General features: G+C 43.0%; 1 protein-coding gene across 2 annotated transcripts in view; it reads right to left on the reverse strand.

Annotated features, from left to right (window-relative positions):
- Positions 1-20,586, reverse strand: part of MAJIN (membrane anchored junction protein) — a 38,226-nt gene that overhangs the window by 11,446 nt on the left and 6,194 nt on the right. For both annotated transcript variants that reach the window (XM_071440134.1, XM_071440135.1), the window contains exons 2-4: positions 3,903-4,029; positions 3,567-3,612; positions 2,198-2,273 (exon numbers count right to left, since the gene is read on the reverse strand). In XM_071440134.1, coding sequence (XP_071296235.1) covers positions 2,198-2,273; positions 3,567-3,612; positions 3,903-4,003 — 223 coding nt within the window. In that variant the 5' untranslated portion in view covers positions 4,004-4,029. The remainder of the gene's footprint in view (positions 1-2,197; positions 2,274-3,566; positions 3,613-3,902; positions 4,030-20,586) is intronic.

Consider the following 20,586-nt stretch of genomic DNA (forward strand, 5'->3'; position numbering starts at 1 on the left):
AGGAGGAATGTTTTTAGAGGGTTTTCATTCTGAGTTCTGTGTGTGTTTCTTTTTATATATAGTTGTAGGTTAATAAAGTTTTTTTTCTTTATTCCTAAGTTGGAGCCTGCTTTGCTGTATTCCTGGTCACATCTCACAGCAGACACCAGGGAGAATATATTTTCATGGGAGCACTGGCATTGCGCCAGTGCCAAACCATGACACAGCATCATTAAATTTACTTCACAGTTCAAAATAGGGGAAAAAAGACAATTGATATAACAGCCATTCCTTCATGTGAGTGCAGTTCTGACATGCAGGAGCTTTGCTTGGAAGGTCAAAGCATGCTGGACATAAGTCTCCTCACACACCTCAGATCTCAGGGAGAAACAGATGAAATGAATACTGTTAGTCCTCATTTCCTAGCAGAAACTAACGTCTTGGGGACAGAAGACGATGAAACATTGATACAATCAGTTCCTTTCAGGACTGAAACTGCCTGATTTTTAGCTTGAGGGACTGATCATTGGTGATTAACAAAGACACTGTCACTTTACAGAGAGGAGCCCAACACACCAACTGTAAGACAACCCCTCATGCCAGGCCTCTGAGCTCACAGTTCTCTTCCAGGCCCAGTGCTGGCTGAGCATGTGGATGGACTTACAAGTTCTAGAAATACAAGTTTGTAACTCTTCAATACACAGACAGAACTGGTTGAGCTTTAGAGCAAACTAATAAAGTTGGTTGGATTGGGTGTCTTCTGTATAATGATGCTCTTGGCTACCTTATCTTCTTGACTCTAACATGAGTAAGTTGCTGTCGTATGTACCTGCTTCAGACAGAGAAAAAGGATTTCTCATTCCATTATGCCTGCTATTAGGAGGCAGGAGGGGAATGCCTCAGAGGTTTTCATTACTCCAGGGCACTCAGAATCACAGGAAGTGATGCCAGATCTGATCCAAAAATGGACACGCCTTTAGGACTGGAAAACGCTAACATTTAACTGAATTACTTTTCAACAGAAGTCTCGGGATATTAACTTCTCAACCCAATACACAACAGCAACTACAAGAGAAATATTAACAGTTACCATCTCTCTTATCAAGTTATTGTCACTTTAAATTAAAAATCTGCAGAATATGTAGCAGCAACAACTAAATTCTGTCCAGTTGCACAAGCCAGAAGAAAAAAAATGAAGGCCACTTATGTATTCTGATAATAGAACACCTAGAAAGAGGAGGAGCCTGTAGTACAGCCACTAGCTAGAATAATCCAATCTCAAATGCCTCAGCACTTCTGTATCAAAAGTGAAATCCTGGGAAACTATACTCCTCAAAACCTGTGCTTCTATATGACTATGCTGTGCAACTGCACACAGCTTTTACAGCACTGTCTGTGGACAGCAGGCCAGACTGACAGCAGCTCAATGCCTCTGCAAACTTTAGGGAAGACAGAAAAGATCTGCTGACTGGTCCCACAGGAGTGAGAGGCATGAGTGCAGTAAAGTGAATACTGTGCCGATACATTTGCTTCACAATTGTTTCTAGGCTTCAAGGACTGAAGAGGGAACCAGGATAACTGGATGACAATCCTGCAGGCTTTGTGTGTTTAAAAGCTTTTCTGTTCTTCCAATTATCTTAGCTCAACTACTGCTTCTTGTAAAGCTCACTCTGTGAGGTACTTTTTGCTTTTCTCAGCCATCTCTGTGGAGACATGAGTGCAGACTCACACTTGCTCCCATCTTCCATTCCCAAAGGCTCATGGTGGTTTAACCTTGAGGGACCTAACAAGGACAAACATGTGAGTTTCCCTGCTCATGAGCCAGCATTGCTGGGCCTGTAAGGAGTGTTTTACGTTCCACAAACCTTTGGGAACAATGCACCGGCTGTGCTTCTGAGCACATGAGATGGGCTTCCTGGCACTTTATGTTTACCTTTGTTTGCTCTGGCTAAAGCTAATTTGGAACACAAGGCTGTTTGGATGAAAACACTGCAAAACACTCTCGTCACATCAGTTCTCTGGTGAAGGCAACACCTGAAGTGTTCACAACACCTGAGGTGTTCACAATACCTTCAGCCAATGTCAAACTGCAAAGATTGAAGTAGTACTACTCCAGCTAAAGAACTACACACTCCTACACATAAATGTTGACTTATGCAATGCCCAAAAGATACAAGTCATTGAATCTTTTCTTTTATGAGTAGGAAAGAAAGGATACATGGAAAGACGGTGAAGTGGTCTGTAGAAAATGGATGTAAATCATCAAGATTTCCAAGGATTACTCTAATCACTTCCTGGAGAGGCCAAAAAATAAACAAAGGAAAAATATTAAAAACATAGTGACAATTCCACTGTCAAGTATACTTTCAAGACTTGGGGAAAAATTAACATTACTTTACAGTTTGCATGAATCATGGAAGACCAGATTCTATATATTCTGCCTTTCCTCCTCCCCTTCTTCTCCCCACTCCCTCTCGCCATTTTAGAGAGCACTGCACTGACAGACTCATAGACATTTAGGTGAATGAGTACCTTAATCTTGAATTAACATAGAAGAAGTACTATGGAAAATGGGGGTGTGCTTTTAAATTTAAGGAGTGTCATTTAATTTTTCCAGCAAAACACACACAGCATTTACCTACCCCTCTTTCTCTGAATATTGACCCAAATCAGTTATAAGGCAAATGCAGTTAAGCCCCAACAAACTCCTCTACAAACACAAAACGTTTTCTAGTAATACCTTTCAACATTTTCAAAAGTGAAAAAAAGTTGTAGTTCTTCATATCAATTAAAATAAGCACATTTTCTTCAGTAATAGCATCTTCAATGCTATTACTGTACTTTGAAGTTTTTTAGAAATTAGGTAATAGGAAGAAGCATTTTTAAGCAGGCAGTATATTTGTTTCAATTTCTTAGTAATGGCAGGGGCCTTCTTCCGTCTCAGGAAGAAGATGACAACAACACAACTCATCCATTGTGACCATCAGTTTGTGCTTGGACACAAAGCAATGGCATCATTAAAAGAACACCCACTGGTTCAAAAGTTGCAAGGAAAGCACATGCAATTTAGCATTAGATTAGCCTCCATCGAGCCAGGTCACCAGTACTGCCACAGCTCGTGAAAAACCAAGAGGGATTAACAGCTAAATCAAGTCTGACAACTTGAAAGTTTCGACTTTGAGAAAGTTTCGGTTGAGACTGAAATCTTGCAGGGAAAGAGCTCCTGTAAGAATGACTCTGAAGAGGAATCAGACAGGAATTGGGTGTGACTAGCTCAAGAAAGAGGAGTTTCCCTTTGTCCAATTTTAACAGTCAGTAGCTTCTTTGGAATATTTCAAACAAAAGCATGACTCTTCTACACTAAATTTTCCCTGTTGAGGAACATTTTTCATTTGTGGGGTTTTGTTTTTTTTTGTTTGTTTGTTTGTTTTTTACACTCAGACTCTCCAGGGAAGTTCCCCCTAAGTTCCCCATTGCTCACACTTGAAATGCTGCATTTGACAAAATGTTCTCAGTCCTGTAACAAGCATATAATTTGTTTAGCCTAACACCCATCTGAAGTCCTATGGACCTGCCTCAGCTCCTACCTCTGACTCCTTGGCAGCGCTTTCAGTGAGACTGAGATTGGGAGAGCTGTGAAACAAAGAGAGAATTGGAACCATCCCAGTCAAAATGCAGTGAAGCTACATTTCAAGTAACAGTTTAAACAGAAACAAAACATAATTCCCACTGAACAGGAAAAAATACTTAGTGGGCAGATTAATTCCTAACCTATTACTCTTAAAAAACATCCCTTATTCACAAGGATTGTTCCGTGTGAACTTTCTATCCACTTGTGTTTTGTTTTTTAAGGTCTTGTATTAACTCACTGCCATGTGCAGCCAACAAACAGCAGACTGACTTCTTGGCTTTAACACACATACCTGTTGAAGTTGCCATACCGGATTTTAAATTTGTACACATGCCTTCCAGCATGAAGAAATCTTGTTTCAGGCAATGGATAGGTGAATGGTTTCAACGACATCTCTCTCTCTCTCCCTGAATGCCAGACTAGGAAAGCAGGAGAGTCAAAGATTAATTCCTGAACCCCTCACCACATCTCTTTCTGTTGTATGGAAAGATTATATGCAGTTTTTCTTCCAGGGGACATTTGCAGAGAGAACTCTCCTACCAGTGAGCAAAAGGCTGATCTGAGTGTCCCGTGTCAATAGCGCTGTGTTTTTGAGCAGGATCTGAGGACAGGCCTGGAGCACACAGTCACCTCGTCTTCAGCTGCACTGCCCTGCAACTGCTTCTGCCGAGGTCCCTGAAGCTTTACGGGACTCGTGCTACGGGGATGGCAAACCTCCTTTTCGGACACCCCCCCCACCCCAGACTCCTCTGCGGAGCCCTGTGGGGCCTGCGACCGGCACCAGATGCAAAGGAAGCCGTGGATCCCGGCTACCCCCGAGAGTCCGGCCCACAAGAACTCATTGCTCTCCACTCCCAATCAAAACCTCAATCAAGTGCTGATGTGGAATGATCAGGGAAATTCTTCACCTGTAGAACATAAAATTCTATCATATCACTAAAACAATCTTACAATATAAGAAAATGCAAAAACAATGCAAAGAAAGTTCATTGCTCCAAGTCCACACAGCTGAGTCTCAGGAGAAAGTCCATGGACTGAAGATATTCCTCTTTGACATCTCTGAAAGTCCCTTTTGGTCCTGAAACGGGCTTGCAGAATCCTGAAACAAAGAACTGCTAAAGAAAATCCAACAACAATTATCAAAGATCTATTGACAGTCATCAAACAATTTTGAGAAAATTTCTGGAATGTCTTGGCCACAGCCCTTTATTGAACCACTTGGGCTGAAGCTAATTCTTGGCTCTTCAGTGCTTTTGAGCTGCTATTAGCTCTTTCAACTGTTTTAATTTTTTTTTTTTTCCGGAAAGAGCAGCAGCAGCAGAGAGGCCTGAGAGGCCCTTGGGGACCCTGGCCCTCTTGGAAAGATCAGGAACCCCAGACCCAGCCCACAGAATGGTGGCTCAGGTCCTGACAGGGGAAGCAAAGCCCCCAAACCCAACAGGAGGCCGGGCGGTGGCCCTGGCCCAGGGAACTGAGCCAAATGGCCCAGTCCCGGCCCATGAGGCGGGCTCTGTGTTCTCACAACCCAGCACCATGCTGCCAGTGCAATGGCAGAACAAGTGACCAAACGCTTCCTTCCCCCTGAACCACTGAACCATACCAGCAGTGGGGGAAGAAAAGCTGTCCCGAGAACCTTCATCTCGGTTCTGGGGATGTTTCTTCCCCACAGCAAGCGAGTGATGGTCGCTTTCCGCTGTTTCCCCTGCCTCTGCAATGCAAATGCAAAAGCAAAAGGTGTTCGTCCCTTCTGCTTCCCGGTACCACTCCCACACCCTCCGGGCTGGGGACCAGAGGCAGAACTCCCGGGAGCCACCTCCCCCTTGCCGCTGGGGGCGCGAGGGATGGCAGGGATCACAACCCCCAAGGGGAAACCAGCCCGCGAAAAACGCTGAGTTTGAAAGCAGGCAGCTGTGCTGCGTCCGCAATCAGCTGCCGAGCCACGCATTCCCCACGGAGGGACAGACTGGCTGCCGGAGCCGCAGCCCCAGCCGCTGCCGCAAGGGCAGACGGCTCGGGACGGTCCGAACTCGGACATGCTGCCGGTTCCGGAGCAGCCTCTGATGCAGACGCTGACACGGAGGACGGAGTCCCCGAAGGTGGCAGAACCGCCGGGGGGTAGGTGGTGGGGGCAGCAGGGGTGCGAGAGGTGCACGGGAAAGCGCCACCGTTGTCTCGGCTCCGGGAGCGGCGGTGCAGGCACGAGCTCTGTCCCTGTGGGAGGGGATGGCGGAGACAGCACGGGGTCAAGCCCCCGCCAGTGTCGCCGGCAGTACTGCGAATGCAACTGCCGGCTGTGATGCAAAGGGAGTGGGTACAGGACCGGCAGCAGCTTCTGCCCCTGGCTCCGGGATCGGCCATGCAGGCACAGCTGCCGAAACAATCAGCGCCATGGGCGGGGCCGCCCGGAGAGGCGGCCGCAGCGGCAGGGCGCGTTGGGGCGGCCCCGCGGGCCCAGGAGGCGGCGCCGCGGGGACTGGTGCCGACCACGGGGCTGGGCGGGACAGGGCCCGCGGCGCTGGCCCGGGCGGCGCAGCCCACTCAGATCCCCCCTGAGAGCAACGATGGGGGAGGAAAAGTGGCTCCATCTGAGCATGCTCCAAAGGCACGGAAAAAACTTTCCTTCGGCTGCGGGCAAAACCTTGGCCCCCCGCTGTGATTCAGGGGGGGCTGGGAAGCAGCAGGTCGTCTTCCTCCCAAGGGTCTTCTCCCAGGAGCGGAGCCTGCCCCCTGCAATCAGCAATCCACTGAAACGAAGCTGCTTTCCGTTTCAAAACTGGGAAAAGCGTTTTGAATGACGGATAGATCCGAGGGAATCCAAAATCCTGGCACCAAGCCATAATAATGAATTCCATGCATTCCTATATGTACGAATCGAGGGCATAGAGCACATTCGTGAAAAACCTGTGGAACTTTGTCGACCAGAAAAACTCATGGAAATGTCTCTTCACCATAGGAACTCTGTCCTCATGACCCCATTTTTGCCAGAGGCCAATAAGTGTCTTCTCTGAGGGAGCTAAAGGAACCTCCGCCTCCATAGGCACCCTCTCCCACATGTGCAGCCAGAGTCTGCGAAGGGCAGCATCATCAGGAAGGGAAACAGTAACAGTACCTTGTGACAGTGTCCACCAGGCTCTGGCAGGCTGCTTGATGCTGCTGAGCTTTCCGGACATCTTCTCTGCAGGCTTTTCAAAAGGTTCTCTTTGTGGTCAGCCTTGGCTGTGAACTCTGTCCAAATTCAGGATCTTCAGTTCTTCAGCTCCTGGCTAGAATCCACTTCTGTGGTCACTTGTGAGGTGACCATCAATGCCACACCCTTGGGGTTTACCCAGTGAAGCAGTGCTCCTCCGGGGTCTCACCAAGTGATGAATCTTCTCCAGTCACTTGGGGTCACCATCTGTGACGATGTTCACAGGGGTCCCAGAATGAGTGAAGAGACGAGGATTTGACTCCATGTTTCAGAAGGCTTGATTTATTATTTTATTATATATATTACATTAAAACTATACTAAAAGAATAGAAGAAAAGGTTTCATCAGAAGGCTAGCTAAGAATAAAAAAGGAAAGAATGATAACAAAGGCAGCTGTCTCGGACTCTCTGTCCGAGCCAGCTGGGCTGTGACTGGCCATTATTTATAAACATCCAAGATGGGCCAATCAAAGATCCACCTGTTGCATTCCACAGCAGCAGATAACCATTGTTTACATTTGGTTCCTGAGGCCTCCCAGCTTCTCAGGAGGAAAAATCCTAAGGAAGGGATTTTTAATGAAAAGATGTCTGCGACAGTTAATATCCAGGGACTGATACAGCATCCCTTGCTGTTCAGTCAGTGAGGTGAAGTCCACTTCCTATAAGCAGTGGCATGATGGTCTCCCTCAGCATTGGTAAAGACATGATGTAGAGAATAATTCGGCAGCTGCAGAAGAATTTTGAATTTATTTTCACTGTCTTTTGGTTTAAAAAAAAGCAAAATAAGCTTAGGGAGTCAGGAAGTAAATTGATGCATTGATTTCATACACAAGCAGGAAATTGGTAACTACCAATGTTCAAGCAAGCAGATAACGCAGTGGAAAACACAGCTTCACTAACTACTCTAACCTTCTCTAAAGATGTTGAGCCCACCCTTCTGGGTGCATCTCAGCAAGAAGGGCTATGTCCTGTTTGAGCTGCTCTTCAATAGCAATGGGAGGCTCCAAGTTGGCTTTACAGTAAAACAGCACCCTCAGGAATCCCTCCAAGAAATCCTTGGGGCACACCAAGGGAGTCCTCAACACTAATGGATCTTGCAGCTAGGCAGAGTCCCATCTTGCCACGGTGTCATAAACTCATGCCTGAAAATTAGGCAAGAAAACAGTAGTCCATAGTATAGGGCCTACGGAGCAGGTATATGTTTAATCAATGCCAGGAGGGGGATAGCTCCACCACAAACTCACTTGTCCATTCTTTGCACAGTACTGCATTTTATACTTTTTTACATAATGTGTATATGATACTTTTCTAACCTTCATATCGCAATGTATTTTCTAATTATATGATTATGTAAGCCCTCATAGCACACGCGCAGATTCTGCATGAGGTGATCGTCAGGCTCCTGGTGGTCACTTTGGATGAAGGCTCGTAAGTCTTCCGGGGGTTTGAATTTTTCACCTCTGTTTTCTGTGCAAGCTGTATAAGATTGTCTGCTCAAAGAGCCATTGGTTAGCTTTTGCAGTTAGCTTGTTCTGCTAAATTTGCTAAATTTGTTGATTTCACATACCCTGTTCCAAAGTAACTACACTTTCTGCATAGCTACAGCCTTTGCATAGCTCAAGCCTTATCTTGTCACCTAGCCATCAGCACAAGGAACTCAATGTACATTGTGACACAACACAGCCTCATGGCTCAGCAGACCATTATGACAACCTGAAATCTCATGGATCCAAGCATCTACTTGGACAAAGTAGGGGCTCGTAGGACAACAGGTGCCACTGGGACATTGCCAGCTCTTGTAGAATCCAGTGTCCATTGTGACACAGCACAGCGAGATGGAAACATGGAGACCACTGGAATGGAATCTGATGGAACCAAGTGTCAATTGTGAACACAGCATGGCCTCATGGAATTCAGGGGCAACTGGGACTGGACCATGGCTCATGGCAGCAAGGGGCCATTGTGACACAGCAGGGCCTCATAGAACCCAGGAGAACATTGTGGAACAATGGACTCCCATGGAAACAAGTGTCAATTGCCAAAATCTCGGGCTTCGTGGAACCTAAGTGACCATTGTGACTCCATGGCACTGCTCATGGAAGCAAGTGTCCATTATAGCACAGCCAGGTTTAACAAAATGCAGGAGACAATTGTGATGCAATGGAATCTCAAGACACCAAGGCTCCACTGTGACACAGAGGGGCCTCATGGAACCAAGGAGACTGTTAGGCAATGGAATCTCATGGAACAAAGTGTAAATTGTCAACACAGCAAGGCCACATGGAAGCCAGGTACCAATAGGATGTTGAAAGGTTTAAAAGCATTGTGCCTAGGCATACTTAGGCAAGAATAAGATACATTGCAGCCAATATAGAACCTGGCAAATCCTAGTCACAAGCTAGACACAGGATGAAACTGGGCAAAAAATGGGGAACAAAACTTCGAACAATGAAGTACACAGCTTGCTAAAACCAGTGAGAAAATTGCTGAAACAGCTAACAAGAGACTGATCATGCCTAGAGGAGAAAGGTGAAATGGGAACGGCGATAAAGACATCCAGCCTTCATCAGTGGACCACCAAGGAAGACGCAGAGCCTTCCTCAGTGAGACCTGGATGCACTGCGCCTGTGTTTTGCATATGCTAATGATAATGATGAGTTCTAAGAAATAGTTTGTATAACCACAACTTTTCTAAGGAAAAAAATAAATATGCATGAAGTATAAATACGTATTGTAATCTGCTGTGTACCTTGGGTGCCGCGATGCTAGGAGGATTGATCCCTGTGCACCCAGCACACTGAATAAAGCAAAGACCTGTTTCTTGGACTTTGTCTCAGAAATATCTCTTGGCCTAGTTTGGGGCGATTCAACATTTCAAAGGCTCATCCAAGCAAGTGTCCATTGTGAAACAGCTGGGCCTAATGGAACACAATAGAACATTGTTACACAATGGAATCTCATGGATGCAAGTGTCAGCACTTATGCACCGGGGCCTCATGGAACCCAGGCACTGTAATGCAAGGAGTCTTGGGGAAAAAGTTTCAATTTTGAACAACGCAGCTCCTCATGGAACACAGGTGCCATTTGGATAATGCCAGGGCATGTGGAACTCAGTGTCCATTGTGACACAGCGCAGCCTCATAGAACTCAGCTGACCACTGTGACGCAATGGAATCTCATGGGTCCAAAGCTCTACAATGACCAAGGTGCCTCTGGAACATTGCCAGGCCTAGTAGAAATAAGGCTCCACTACTGCGTAGCAAGGCCTTATGGTACCTGGGAGGCCACTGCGTCGCAATGGAATCTGATGGAAGCAAGTGTCCATTGTGACACAGGAGGGCATCATGGCACCCAGGAGACCACTGTGACACAATGCAAGCTCTGGGAATCAAGAGTCAACTGCAAACACAACAGGGTCTCCTTGAAGCCAGATGCTATTTGGATATTGGCAGGGCAGATGGAACTCGGTGTCCACTGTGACATAACATAGGCTCATGAACAACAGGAGAGCACAGTGACACCATGGGATCATGGTGAACCAAGCATCAATATAAACACATCAGGCTCTCATGAAACTAAAGAAAATTTTGTGATGCAGTGAAATGTCATAGATCCAAGGCTCTACTTTGGGCAAGATGGGCCTCATTAGACACAGGTTACTCTGGGACCTTGCCAGGCCTAGTAGAAGCAAGGCTCCATGATTGCACAGCAAGCCTCATGGGACCTAGGAGGCCACTGTGTCACAAAGCAGTTTGATGGAAGCAAGTGTCCATTGTGACACAGGTGGGCCTCATGGTATCCAGGAGACCCCTGCTGTGCAGTGCAATCTCTGGGAACCAAGTGTCAACAGGGCCTCCTTGAAGCCAGGTGCTACTGGGATATTGCCAGGGCAAGCAGAACTCAATGTCTATTGTGACTGCAGTGTCCATTGTGACACAGTGTTGCCTTGCAGAAACATGGGGACCCTTGTGACACAATGAAATCTGATGGAACTAAGTGTCAATTGTGAACTCAGCATGGCCTCATAGAACCCAGGGGCAACTGGGCCTGTGCCATGGCTTATGGAAGCAAGAGGCCGTTGTGAAATGGTGTGGCCTCATGGAACTAAGGAGAACATTGTGGAGCTATGGAGTCCTGAGGAAACAAGTGTAAATTCTCAGAACAGCGAGGTCTCATAGAACCAAAGTGACCATTGTGGCTCCATGGATTATAATGGAACAAACTGTCACGTGTAGCACAGCACGGCCTCATGGGACACAGGCACCACTGGGACATTGCAACTGTGCATGGAACCAAATGTCCATTATGACACAGCCAGGCCTGATGGAACACAGGAGGACACAGGAATATTGTGACGCAAGGGAATCTCAAAGACACCAAGGCTCTCTTGTGACACAGAGGGCCATCATGGAACCAAGGTAACCATTGTGAGGCAATGAAATCTCGTGGAAAAAAGAGTAAGTTGTCAACACTGCCTGATGGAACCCAGGTGCCAATGGGACGTTTCCAAGGCTCGTGCAAGCCTCCATTGTGACTCAGCTGGGCCTAATGGAACACAGGAGAACATTGTTGGACAGTGGAATCTCATGGATGCAAGTGAAGTCTTTTGCAGCAGGTCCTCATGGAACCCAGGAGACCATTGTGATGCAAAATATCTTGGGGAAAAAAGTTTCAATTTTGAAGAATGTGGGGCTTCATGGAATAGAGGTGCCACTTGTGTACTGCCAGGGAATGTGAAACTCAGTGTTCATTGCGACAAACCACAGCCTCAGAACTCAGCAGACTACTGTGGCACAATGGAATCTCATGGATCCAAGGCTGTAGTTTGACCAAGACAGGCCTCATGGGCCACATATGCTACTGGGACATTGCCAGGCTTAGTAGAAACAAGGCTCTATTATTGCACATTAAGGTCTCACAGCACCTGGGAGGCCACTGTGTCACAATGGAATCTGATGGAAGCAAGTGTTCATTGTGACACAGGAGGGTATCATGGCACCCAGGAGACCACTGTGACATAATGCAAGCTCTGGGAATCAAGTGTCAAGTGCAAACACAGTGGGGCCTCCTTGAAGCCAGGTGCTATTTGGATTTTGCTCTGGCAGGCAGAACTTGGTGTCCACTGTGACATAGCACAGGCTCATGAACAACAGGAGAGCACAGTGACACCATGGAATCTTGGGGAACCAAAATGGTCTCAACACAAATCCTTCTAGGAGTAACTCTTGCAAAAAACAGACTTTCTTTTGTCTTCAATGGCCTGGAATATTTAGCTTTGGAAAATCAACTAATTTACAAATGTAACTGCAGGGGCAAGCCACCATTCTTTTAATTAACCTTTATATGTGTATAACCCTTAGTAGGGATCCATCCTTGGGACACACTTCACATTTTGTAAGAAAAGAGGCATCATTTATTTGCTTTAGTGAAAAAAAATCTTGAATATACTCTGAATAGAATTAGAATCCAAAAGAGTGAATATATAAGGAACACTTGAGATACTGCCTGGGATGAGATGCCTTCTAACAGCTTCACTTAAGGTCTCAAATTCTCCATCCAAATATTGGCAGATTGGTCAGAGGAGAAAAGCATTCTTTTTTAATGGTCCTTTGGGAAGATAGAGCTTGCAGGGAATTTGGTACTTTCTGGTCTACTGCCTACATTTCAAGAGTTTTAGATACTGAAATGACCTATGGAAGATGAAGTCATTATGAATGTGAAAGTCCAGTGCATGGCAGTCCCAGAAAGGAGTCTATCAAAACCCTTGAAATCCCAACACAAAAGTTGCAAGTTGGCAGTGTATGCCAACCAGTTTTTAGCAAACCACAGAAAATGCAGATGAAAAAACAAAGCAATTAGGTCAGATACAGTATGAAGCAGAATTAAAAAAGGAAAGCAGATGATTGCAGCAACCCTGTTAAGTGGTATAAAAAATGCCAGTAGTCTTATTGACATTAGCAGAAATTTGCAGCAAGTCTGAAAATTACAAACTAGGCAAAAGAAAAGGGGAATGATGACTAGTCTGGGATAGGGTTTCCTAGCTGGGATTTTCAAAATATACAGATTGTATCATCCTTTAATCCAAAGTATGTTATTAAAATGACAGTAAGGAAACTGCATCAAATGCTAGAAAGACTCAGGACAGCATACATATAGCTAGAAATGCTACTGATACACTGAGAAAACTGACACCAATGCAGCAACATTGTACTAAACTCCACAAATGTCCACTGCTTCACTGTCTGGCGTTTCATTAATATGCACATAGCAGTTCTGCAACATTCCTACTGATCATCTTCTTGGCACACCACTAGTTTCTTCAGTGCCAAGATTTCAGGTAGACAATATTACAGATACAAATCTATGGCCTTCAAGTGAAACATAGTGTGGGGAGAAAATCCTGTCTGAGATGTTCATCATTCAATTTTCTAGACAGACCAAATAAAAAGAAAAGCAAGCTACAGGATTGTGCACTTGCTATTACAAAACACCTGCTGGCATCTGAAAATAAACTAGCAGAAAATCATGATAAATGGCAGTTGAGGCAAACAAACCTTTGAAGAGAATAATGATGTGATAAATAAAACCAACGCATTTCCAGGCTATCAAGGTACTTCAAATGTAAGAAAAGGATTGAGAGCAGAGGCTGAACTAATGAGGAAAGATTAAAAGAACCCCAAGAAAAACATGACCAAAAATTCTGAAAGATAAGGACGACTGACATGTTTAAACCTTCACAAAATCAGTGACCAGAGATTTAGATAGACAATTAAATCAAGCAATTTACAGGTGCACCTTCTGCTCCTTTTTCACCTGGCAACATCACAGGGTGAATTGTGACCACAGAGTCAAGATGATTTGGATTATGTTTTTTGCTACAGGAGAGAAGTACAGCAGCTGAAGTACCTGTTACTGATGTGATACCCAGGAACACAGAGTTGACACATTCTATTCATGTCCAATCACAACTAGCAATACTAAGAGGATAGGATTGGCCTCTTTTCATGACACTCTTCTTGTTTTACAGCCTGCTCTGATATTGATCCTCTTAATTAGCTTCTCTCTAAAAAGGAGAAAGTCCAATTAAATTTCCCTCCCTACTGGTGGAGCTTTGACATTTGGTTTGTTCAGCCTAAAAATGGAACTGGAACTAGCAAGAATTACTGTATTTTAAGTTTCCATCTCAGTTTGATAAAAGCCTACATGCTGTTGACTAAAGAATATTCTGTTTTCCCCAAGACGAAATGCATGCAGTTTCATCAAACTTTCTGTAATAAACCCCAGCAATACCAAAGAGTCACAAATAGCAGGAAGAATTATTTCACCATTTAGGGAATCAACCTTCTCACCCTCTTCTGGAGTGAGCATAATCTGGTAGCTGAAGAAACAAACTTGACAACATAAATCTCCCTACTACTGAGAAGCTGCTGACACAGGAACCACCTAAGCTCTGTGACTTTCTCCTTTACATTCACTTAGTCAAGCTTAGTAGCCTATATTGGCATATTGGCAATGGAGACAGATGAGGACAACTGACTGGTGGTCAGAATCCAAATTTATTCTGGACTACATATGCTTATACACTATTCTAGGAAAGCTAGTGATTTTTTATTACAATGTTTGGGTTCATCATCACATAAACAAATGTCTACATTTTGCAACATCTCTTGCTTGCAGAAGTTGATTCAATCTTCTTTCCTGTCTCATCCAATTTTCTTGAAATCTTCAAAGCTCTGTTTGTTCTTGCCAAGGCATCCTGGTTATCAAATCTCTTATGCTAATCTGGTCCAAAGAACATCAGCCTGAAATTGACCCAGTAAAGCAACCAATTTCTTATATCAAATATTTCACTTCTGTACTGAACAATCATATCTATAACTTAACACATGGATTGGATTTGGCAGCATGAGCATCTGAAGGCTATGGGCTTTGCAATGGCACTCTAATGCATTGCCAGAGGTTAATATGAAGCAGAATTCTAGAAAAGCATAGGAAAAATTGCACCCAGTTTCCCTGAAGGATACATCCCAGGACATTTGGAATCACTTGTCAGAAAAGTGCATGGAGTTTTCTTGATAGCACAGCAACTGTTTTTTTTTCTCCTTCTTCTTCATTTTATCCATATTTTTAGAAACTAGCAAACATGAGGATTGGTGCACCATGAAATCACAGACCACTGCAACCAGAAAAAAAGGCTTTCGTAGATTACTAGGAAAGCAATGTCATTCCTTTCTCTGGAGATTTCCTGTTGTTAAGCGAGTCAGTAACATTTGCTTTGTCTTTTGTATATTCTTTTGCACAAAAGGACTCATCTTTTTCATTACCAAAAACATGCACGGAGGAGCATATTGGTTCTTGTTTTGAAATATTTCAGAGCAAAGGCTAAGTCATACAAGGAGAATAGTAAAAAAAAGACACTTCTGAGAGCTCTCTCGGCTACTTTTAACATCCTGGAGGGATGGCAGGAAATATGGAACACTGGTGTGAAGTCAAGTCTGCCCTTAATTCTGTCACACTGACAAGGCTTTCCCCTCTGGTTCTCTGATGCAAAGAAGAATTTCAAATGGATGCACTCCAAACACATGCCACCATTCACTCCTGCCTGGGATGGCTTCTTACAGCTCAGCTCTTCTGTTGGGGGGATGTACAAAATCACAGGAGCATGACATAAAGCAGAAAGGCAGATATTGGAAGTCACCTACAATATGTCGGGCAAGTCTCTGATGTCCCAAAATAGTGAATACAAGAGTGAGACATCAAACAAGATGAGCCCCTGCGCATTGCCCAGCCCCACTGCCTCTGGCTGGGAAACTTACATTAAAAACAGCCAATCACTCTTCCCTTAGAAACATGGTGGCCAAATCCAATTGCCTACTGCATACAGTGGGTCCTGGATTCCACTTTCCCTAAACTATGCCTGGGAATTGTCTCTGTTTAACAGGCATAAATTCAAACCTGGAGTGTTGGTACAGCTGCAGTAACTAAGGATGTAACCCCACCAGATGACAGCAGGTTATAGGGCGTTACCACAAGTCAGAGAAGACTGCTTGCAAGTTGCAAAATAAATACTCAGAAAATTAATTTAAAGCTGAAATAACTCATGCTAAGCAGATAATCCAACATTACTATTATTATTATTATTATTATTATTATTCACTAAAACTTTATACCCTATCAAGTAACAAAAAAAATTTTCATCAACACAGCATATTATTTTGTAATGGATATTTTTTTCTATACCATTGAAAAATGGCTTCAGAAATTTTCAAGCTGAATTGTTTGTTTATTCTTACACTTTTAAAAATAACTTCTATTTTGAAGGACTCCCAAAACACAGCATCAGGAGTTAAAATATATCTCAATCCCTCCACAATACACAACACATTTATTAATTGTTTTAAACTGATGCACTGTCTGACTTTTAACTCCACCACTTACAACTTCTGCCTACAAGGAGCTCACAAAATGGCTATAGGTTGAGTTTCTGCTAAATGACTGCCAAGTTTCTGCCAAGTTTCAAAACATGAAATTAGAAATCAAAGAAAAAAACAAACATCTACATTATAAGCTTCATCTGTCATTAGAGGAAAAAAAAAGTCTTTCTTGTGTAACTTTTCTAGACTATGCCAAAAGGGTGAACAAAAAAGCCACTCTGTGCTCTATATGTTGCTGGAATCCAAAACTGTGGCAGATTATCATCACCCCAGCATGGTATACACTTACTTATTTCCTGGAGAGCGACATTTTCGTTTGCTTTGGTTCATTTGCTGTTAAAACATTTGTGAAAATAATTTAAAAGATTGAAAGAAATACCATCAAGGCGATACTTAGAAGACTTGCTAACTGCTACCTTCCATTTTATCAGAAAACAACCACAACGCTAATGATTTAATTGAAATGATTCCTTTTTAAAATGGAATTATGGCTTCCTATGAATTAGAACTAGATGTGATTAAAATTAACCATTTCTCAAAAAAAGAAATGTTTCATGGCAGTCACTATGAGGGAAGATATATGGCTAAAGATTCAAAGATTACGAATCTCAGGAGGAAGAATTTTAGGGACAAGGAGGGGTATATATGCAGACCTTCACTCTAGACTGTTTTGTTCCACAAGACTTCCCTTACATCATGGTTGCAAATAATCTGCAGAAGAATATTTACACTGAAGAGCAAGCAAGAGTTCCACAGATTTCCATCTTGAAAAGTGTCACAATTCAAACAAGTTCCATCAGCAAATACTTTGGAGGAAACAAACTGTCCGACAGATGATGAAAAGCATCTTGAAAGCTCTGCGTCCATCGTAGAAACGGTCTTGTCAACAGGCAGTGCCTGTTAGCTTAAGTGTCCACAAATGTAAGCTGTCCTAACAGCTAAACAACATATGGAGCCCTCTAGAAATGAAACTCCCTACCCTGAATGGAATCTACAAACAATGAAGTGCAAGAATAGCAAGTACCATGGTGAACATAGCCAGTGCAACTTAAAACACAAACACCCTTAACAGACACCTAAAATATAATAGCAGATCTTATCAGCTGCACCTCAACCATCATACAGAACTAACTAAAAAACAACACATTGCAATTCCTCCTAAGGGTGGCAAAAATGTATTTTCTGCTACAATATCAGGTTCCAAACTATAGGCTGAGTAGTACAATTTATGATGAAGCACTTCAATCTAATGAGGAACTCTAAGGCTAATACATCCCAGGGAAAAGGAGACCTGACTGTATAACAGAACTGTTTTACACACCATAGTTTCCAAACCACTTGGAGAACTGCTCAGTCCTGGCCTTCTGTATGGATGAGAACTGGAGATTCACCACTGCTAGGAAGGACTCATCAAAAGTCTTAAGAAGCCACCAAGAATTACAGAATGAGAAATTCCCAGAAATACCAGAAGCAAAATAAATTGAAAGGTGCACATCTGACCCATCTTCAAGTTCTGGAAGCATGTGTAGGACAAATCTGAACTGAATGAGATTTTTTTGCTCCAAATTCTCCTCCAGCATATCAACAGTGGCACACACCTGCTGATTCATCAAGTTACACAGTCTCTCCTTTGGTCTGTCATACACAGTTAAGAAACTGCTTTGTAATAAGATAAGGAGTCTTGTACTTAAAGCATTCGTAAAACCAATCAAACAAGCAAACAAAAAGCCCACTTTCCATCTCTTACCCAATGCGTCTGTATCCTAAGTAGAATCAGTCACTGAGCAAGAAGTTCTTAAACTCAAACCTCAAAGGCACAAGACAACCCTACTGAGATGGACTAGGGCTCCTGAAGCAGCTGCTTCTGGTCCATTGAGCTGGTTGGCAAAAATGAGAGGAGAAAAAAACTCTACAGAAAAAAAAGGCCAGAATTTGTCTTGAAGAGGAAAAACTTTTAGATCAAAAACAAATACAGCCCAATTGTAGTGCACAAATCAAAAGTTGCTAAGCAATCTGTAGTGACATGACTGGGTTAACCATGGGAACATGACTAGCTTTCCTCAGGAAGTTTCAAAGGACATTTAGTAAGTAAGACAATTTTAAAGGCACAAATTTCTTGCTCTAAAACAAGCTAAGTCACAGCTAAGTAATTAGCACAATTCATTTCACAGGCTTTTTAATCATCCAGTAGTAGCAACACTAGTTTTGGAGAATTGTTTGAAGTGCTATGAGGACAGAAGAAGGGAAGAATTCCAGCAAACAAACAAAAGAACAAATACAGAAACTTCAGGATTAAATCTATCTGCATTGTTGAAATGCATCATCAATATGAAGAGACTAGGAAGTCAAGGGAATGTTTTTCCTAACACCTTTTTTTCTTGAGGCAGCTGGTAATTAGTAGTCACGGGGTCAAACGGAAGCCAGAAACACTTCCATGCATGTTCCAAGCACTGTTTCAGACACTGGAGTACCTGAAGGATCTGCACAGGCTGCCAGATGTACCACAGAAGTTCAAGGACACTCCCATTTTCTGGAGCTGCTCCTTGAGGTCACACAAGGGTGTGGCAAACTGGGTCTTCAGTTATACTTACTGCAAGTGAAAAGTGCCTCCACAAATGCAGACCTTGAAGAATATATTCTGGGTTTATCATATAGAAATTGAAATAAAGTGAAAGGCTCAAAGAAACATTAGTTAAGTGCTCCACTTGCTAACAAAATCAGAATTTTCAGCCCACAGATGTTTGCTTACATCTCTAGCCTGGAGTATGCTACTCTGTTTTATCAAGTCAACCTAGAACACATTTCACTACAAGTAAAAAAAGGCAGTTAAGAGGAATACTAAAACTTCAAGTTTAGGCCAAGATTTCATCAAATTAGAACATCCAAGATCAAATACAAACAAAGGAGAGGAATAAGCGTTATGGCTTTTCCCTTCACCCACACAAATGTGGTCCAAACAGTTCCTTTTTTAGCTAGCAGTTCTATTTATGTATTTATACTGAGTTGAAATGGTGTAATAATTTTTCTAAGATTTCCATACTGAAACCTGACAAAGAACTCTAAAAAGTGTCAAATACATAAAAAAACCCATCCAAGCAGGCAAACAAACATGAGGTCTTATAAGAGCATGTACCAAAAGATTGAAAATAATCTTGTGAAGGTCAGACGGATGCTCAAACATTATTGACCTTTTAAGGAATTGTTTCATCCCTGCCTCTTTCCAGAGACAAAAATCCCCAAATCTAGTTTGCACATTTATACAGAAAAAAGAACTAATGCAACTTTTGCATCTGGTTGTCTCCCTAGTACCATCAGAAGAAGCTAGGCCATTTATTTGATTGAGTGAAAACAGCCTGGAGAAACAGTACTATTGGTCTGGACTCCAGACCACATGATCAGGTTGCTGAATACATCAACAAATTGCATTAATCCATAAAAGGATTGAATGACTTTTCAGAATTTCAGCATGTTCCATTCTCACCAAATGAAAGCACCTCCAGATGGAGCAGATGTAAGGCTCCATGTGAGTGAAAGAAAAACCATACTTTTACTGCAACATGTAATAGATAGGGACTCATACTCATCTTCCTGATCCCTCAACTCTATCTAGTCTTTCAATATAATAAAATTATATGATTACATTTCCAAGTCTTCATATAAAATGGCTTCCAGAGTTAAAAGATATGTATAAGTCTGGTCCATTACTATTTGTTGGCTAAGCAACGCAATTGTTTAAATTAATAGAACTGAATTTTCATAACAGGTTTTTTTTCCCCCTATGTTTTATCATAACATTAAAGGAAGAAATTATCTTCCTGTTTCCAAAATCTCCAAATTACTTTCCTCCTTCCTGCATCAGGCAAAATGCAGGATTACTAAGGGTTTTTAAACCCAAAATTATTCCAGGCAGAAAAAATGAAGAAGAGCAAGTAACAGACAGGGATTTGGGCATCAAACCAAAAATGGCCCAGCACTAAGGGCAGTCAACTTGAAAAGAAAAGACAAAGCATTAAAAGTCAGGTCTCCTGCGTGACATGGATGAGACAATTCTAATAACTAAGTTACATCCTGTATGATTGTCTTGGGGTGACTTTATGATGCTGAATTGTATCCCCATTCATCTGTTTAGCCCAAAAATAAGTTTTACACCTTTAAGACTAGTTCTGAGAGCAAAGGAGGGGGAGAGAAGAAGCATGCAGTTTGTTTCTGAAACTGCACTCACTCCTCTACATTCCAGCTCCTAGACTGTATTATCTACAGCACAGACAGACAGCAAGACAGAACTCTCCTTTACTTTTTAGTTTGTTTTTAGCTAGCTGAAGCAGAGAAGTTCCCTCAACTATAGTCTTTCTTTTT

This window comes from Agelaius tricolor, unplaced genomic scaffold (genome assembly GCF_023055355.1).
Source record: "Agelaius tricolor isolate 1412-34295 unplaced genomic scaffold, bAgeTri1.0.p SCAF_14, whole genome shotgun sequence".
NCBI classification, from domain to species: Eukaryota; Metazoa; Chordata; class Aves; order Passeriformes; family Icteridae; genus Agelaius; species Agelaius tricolor.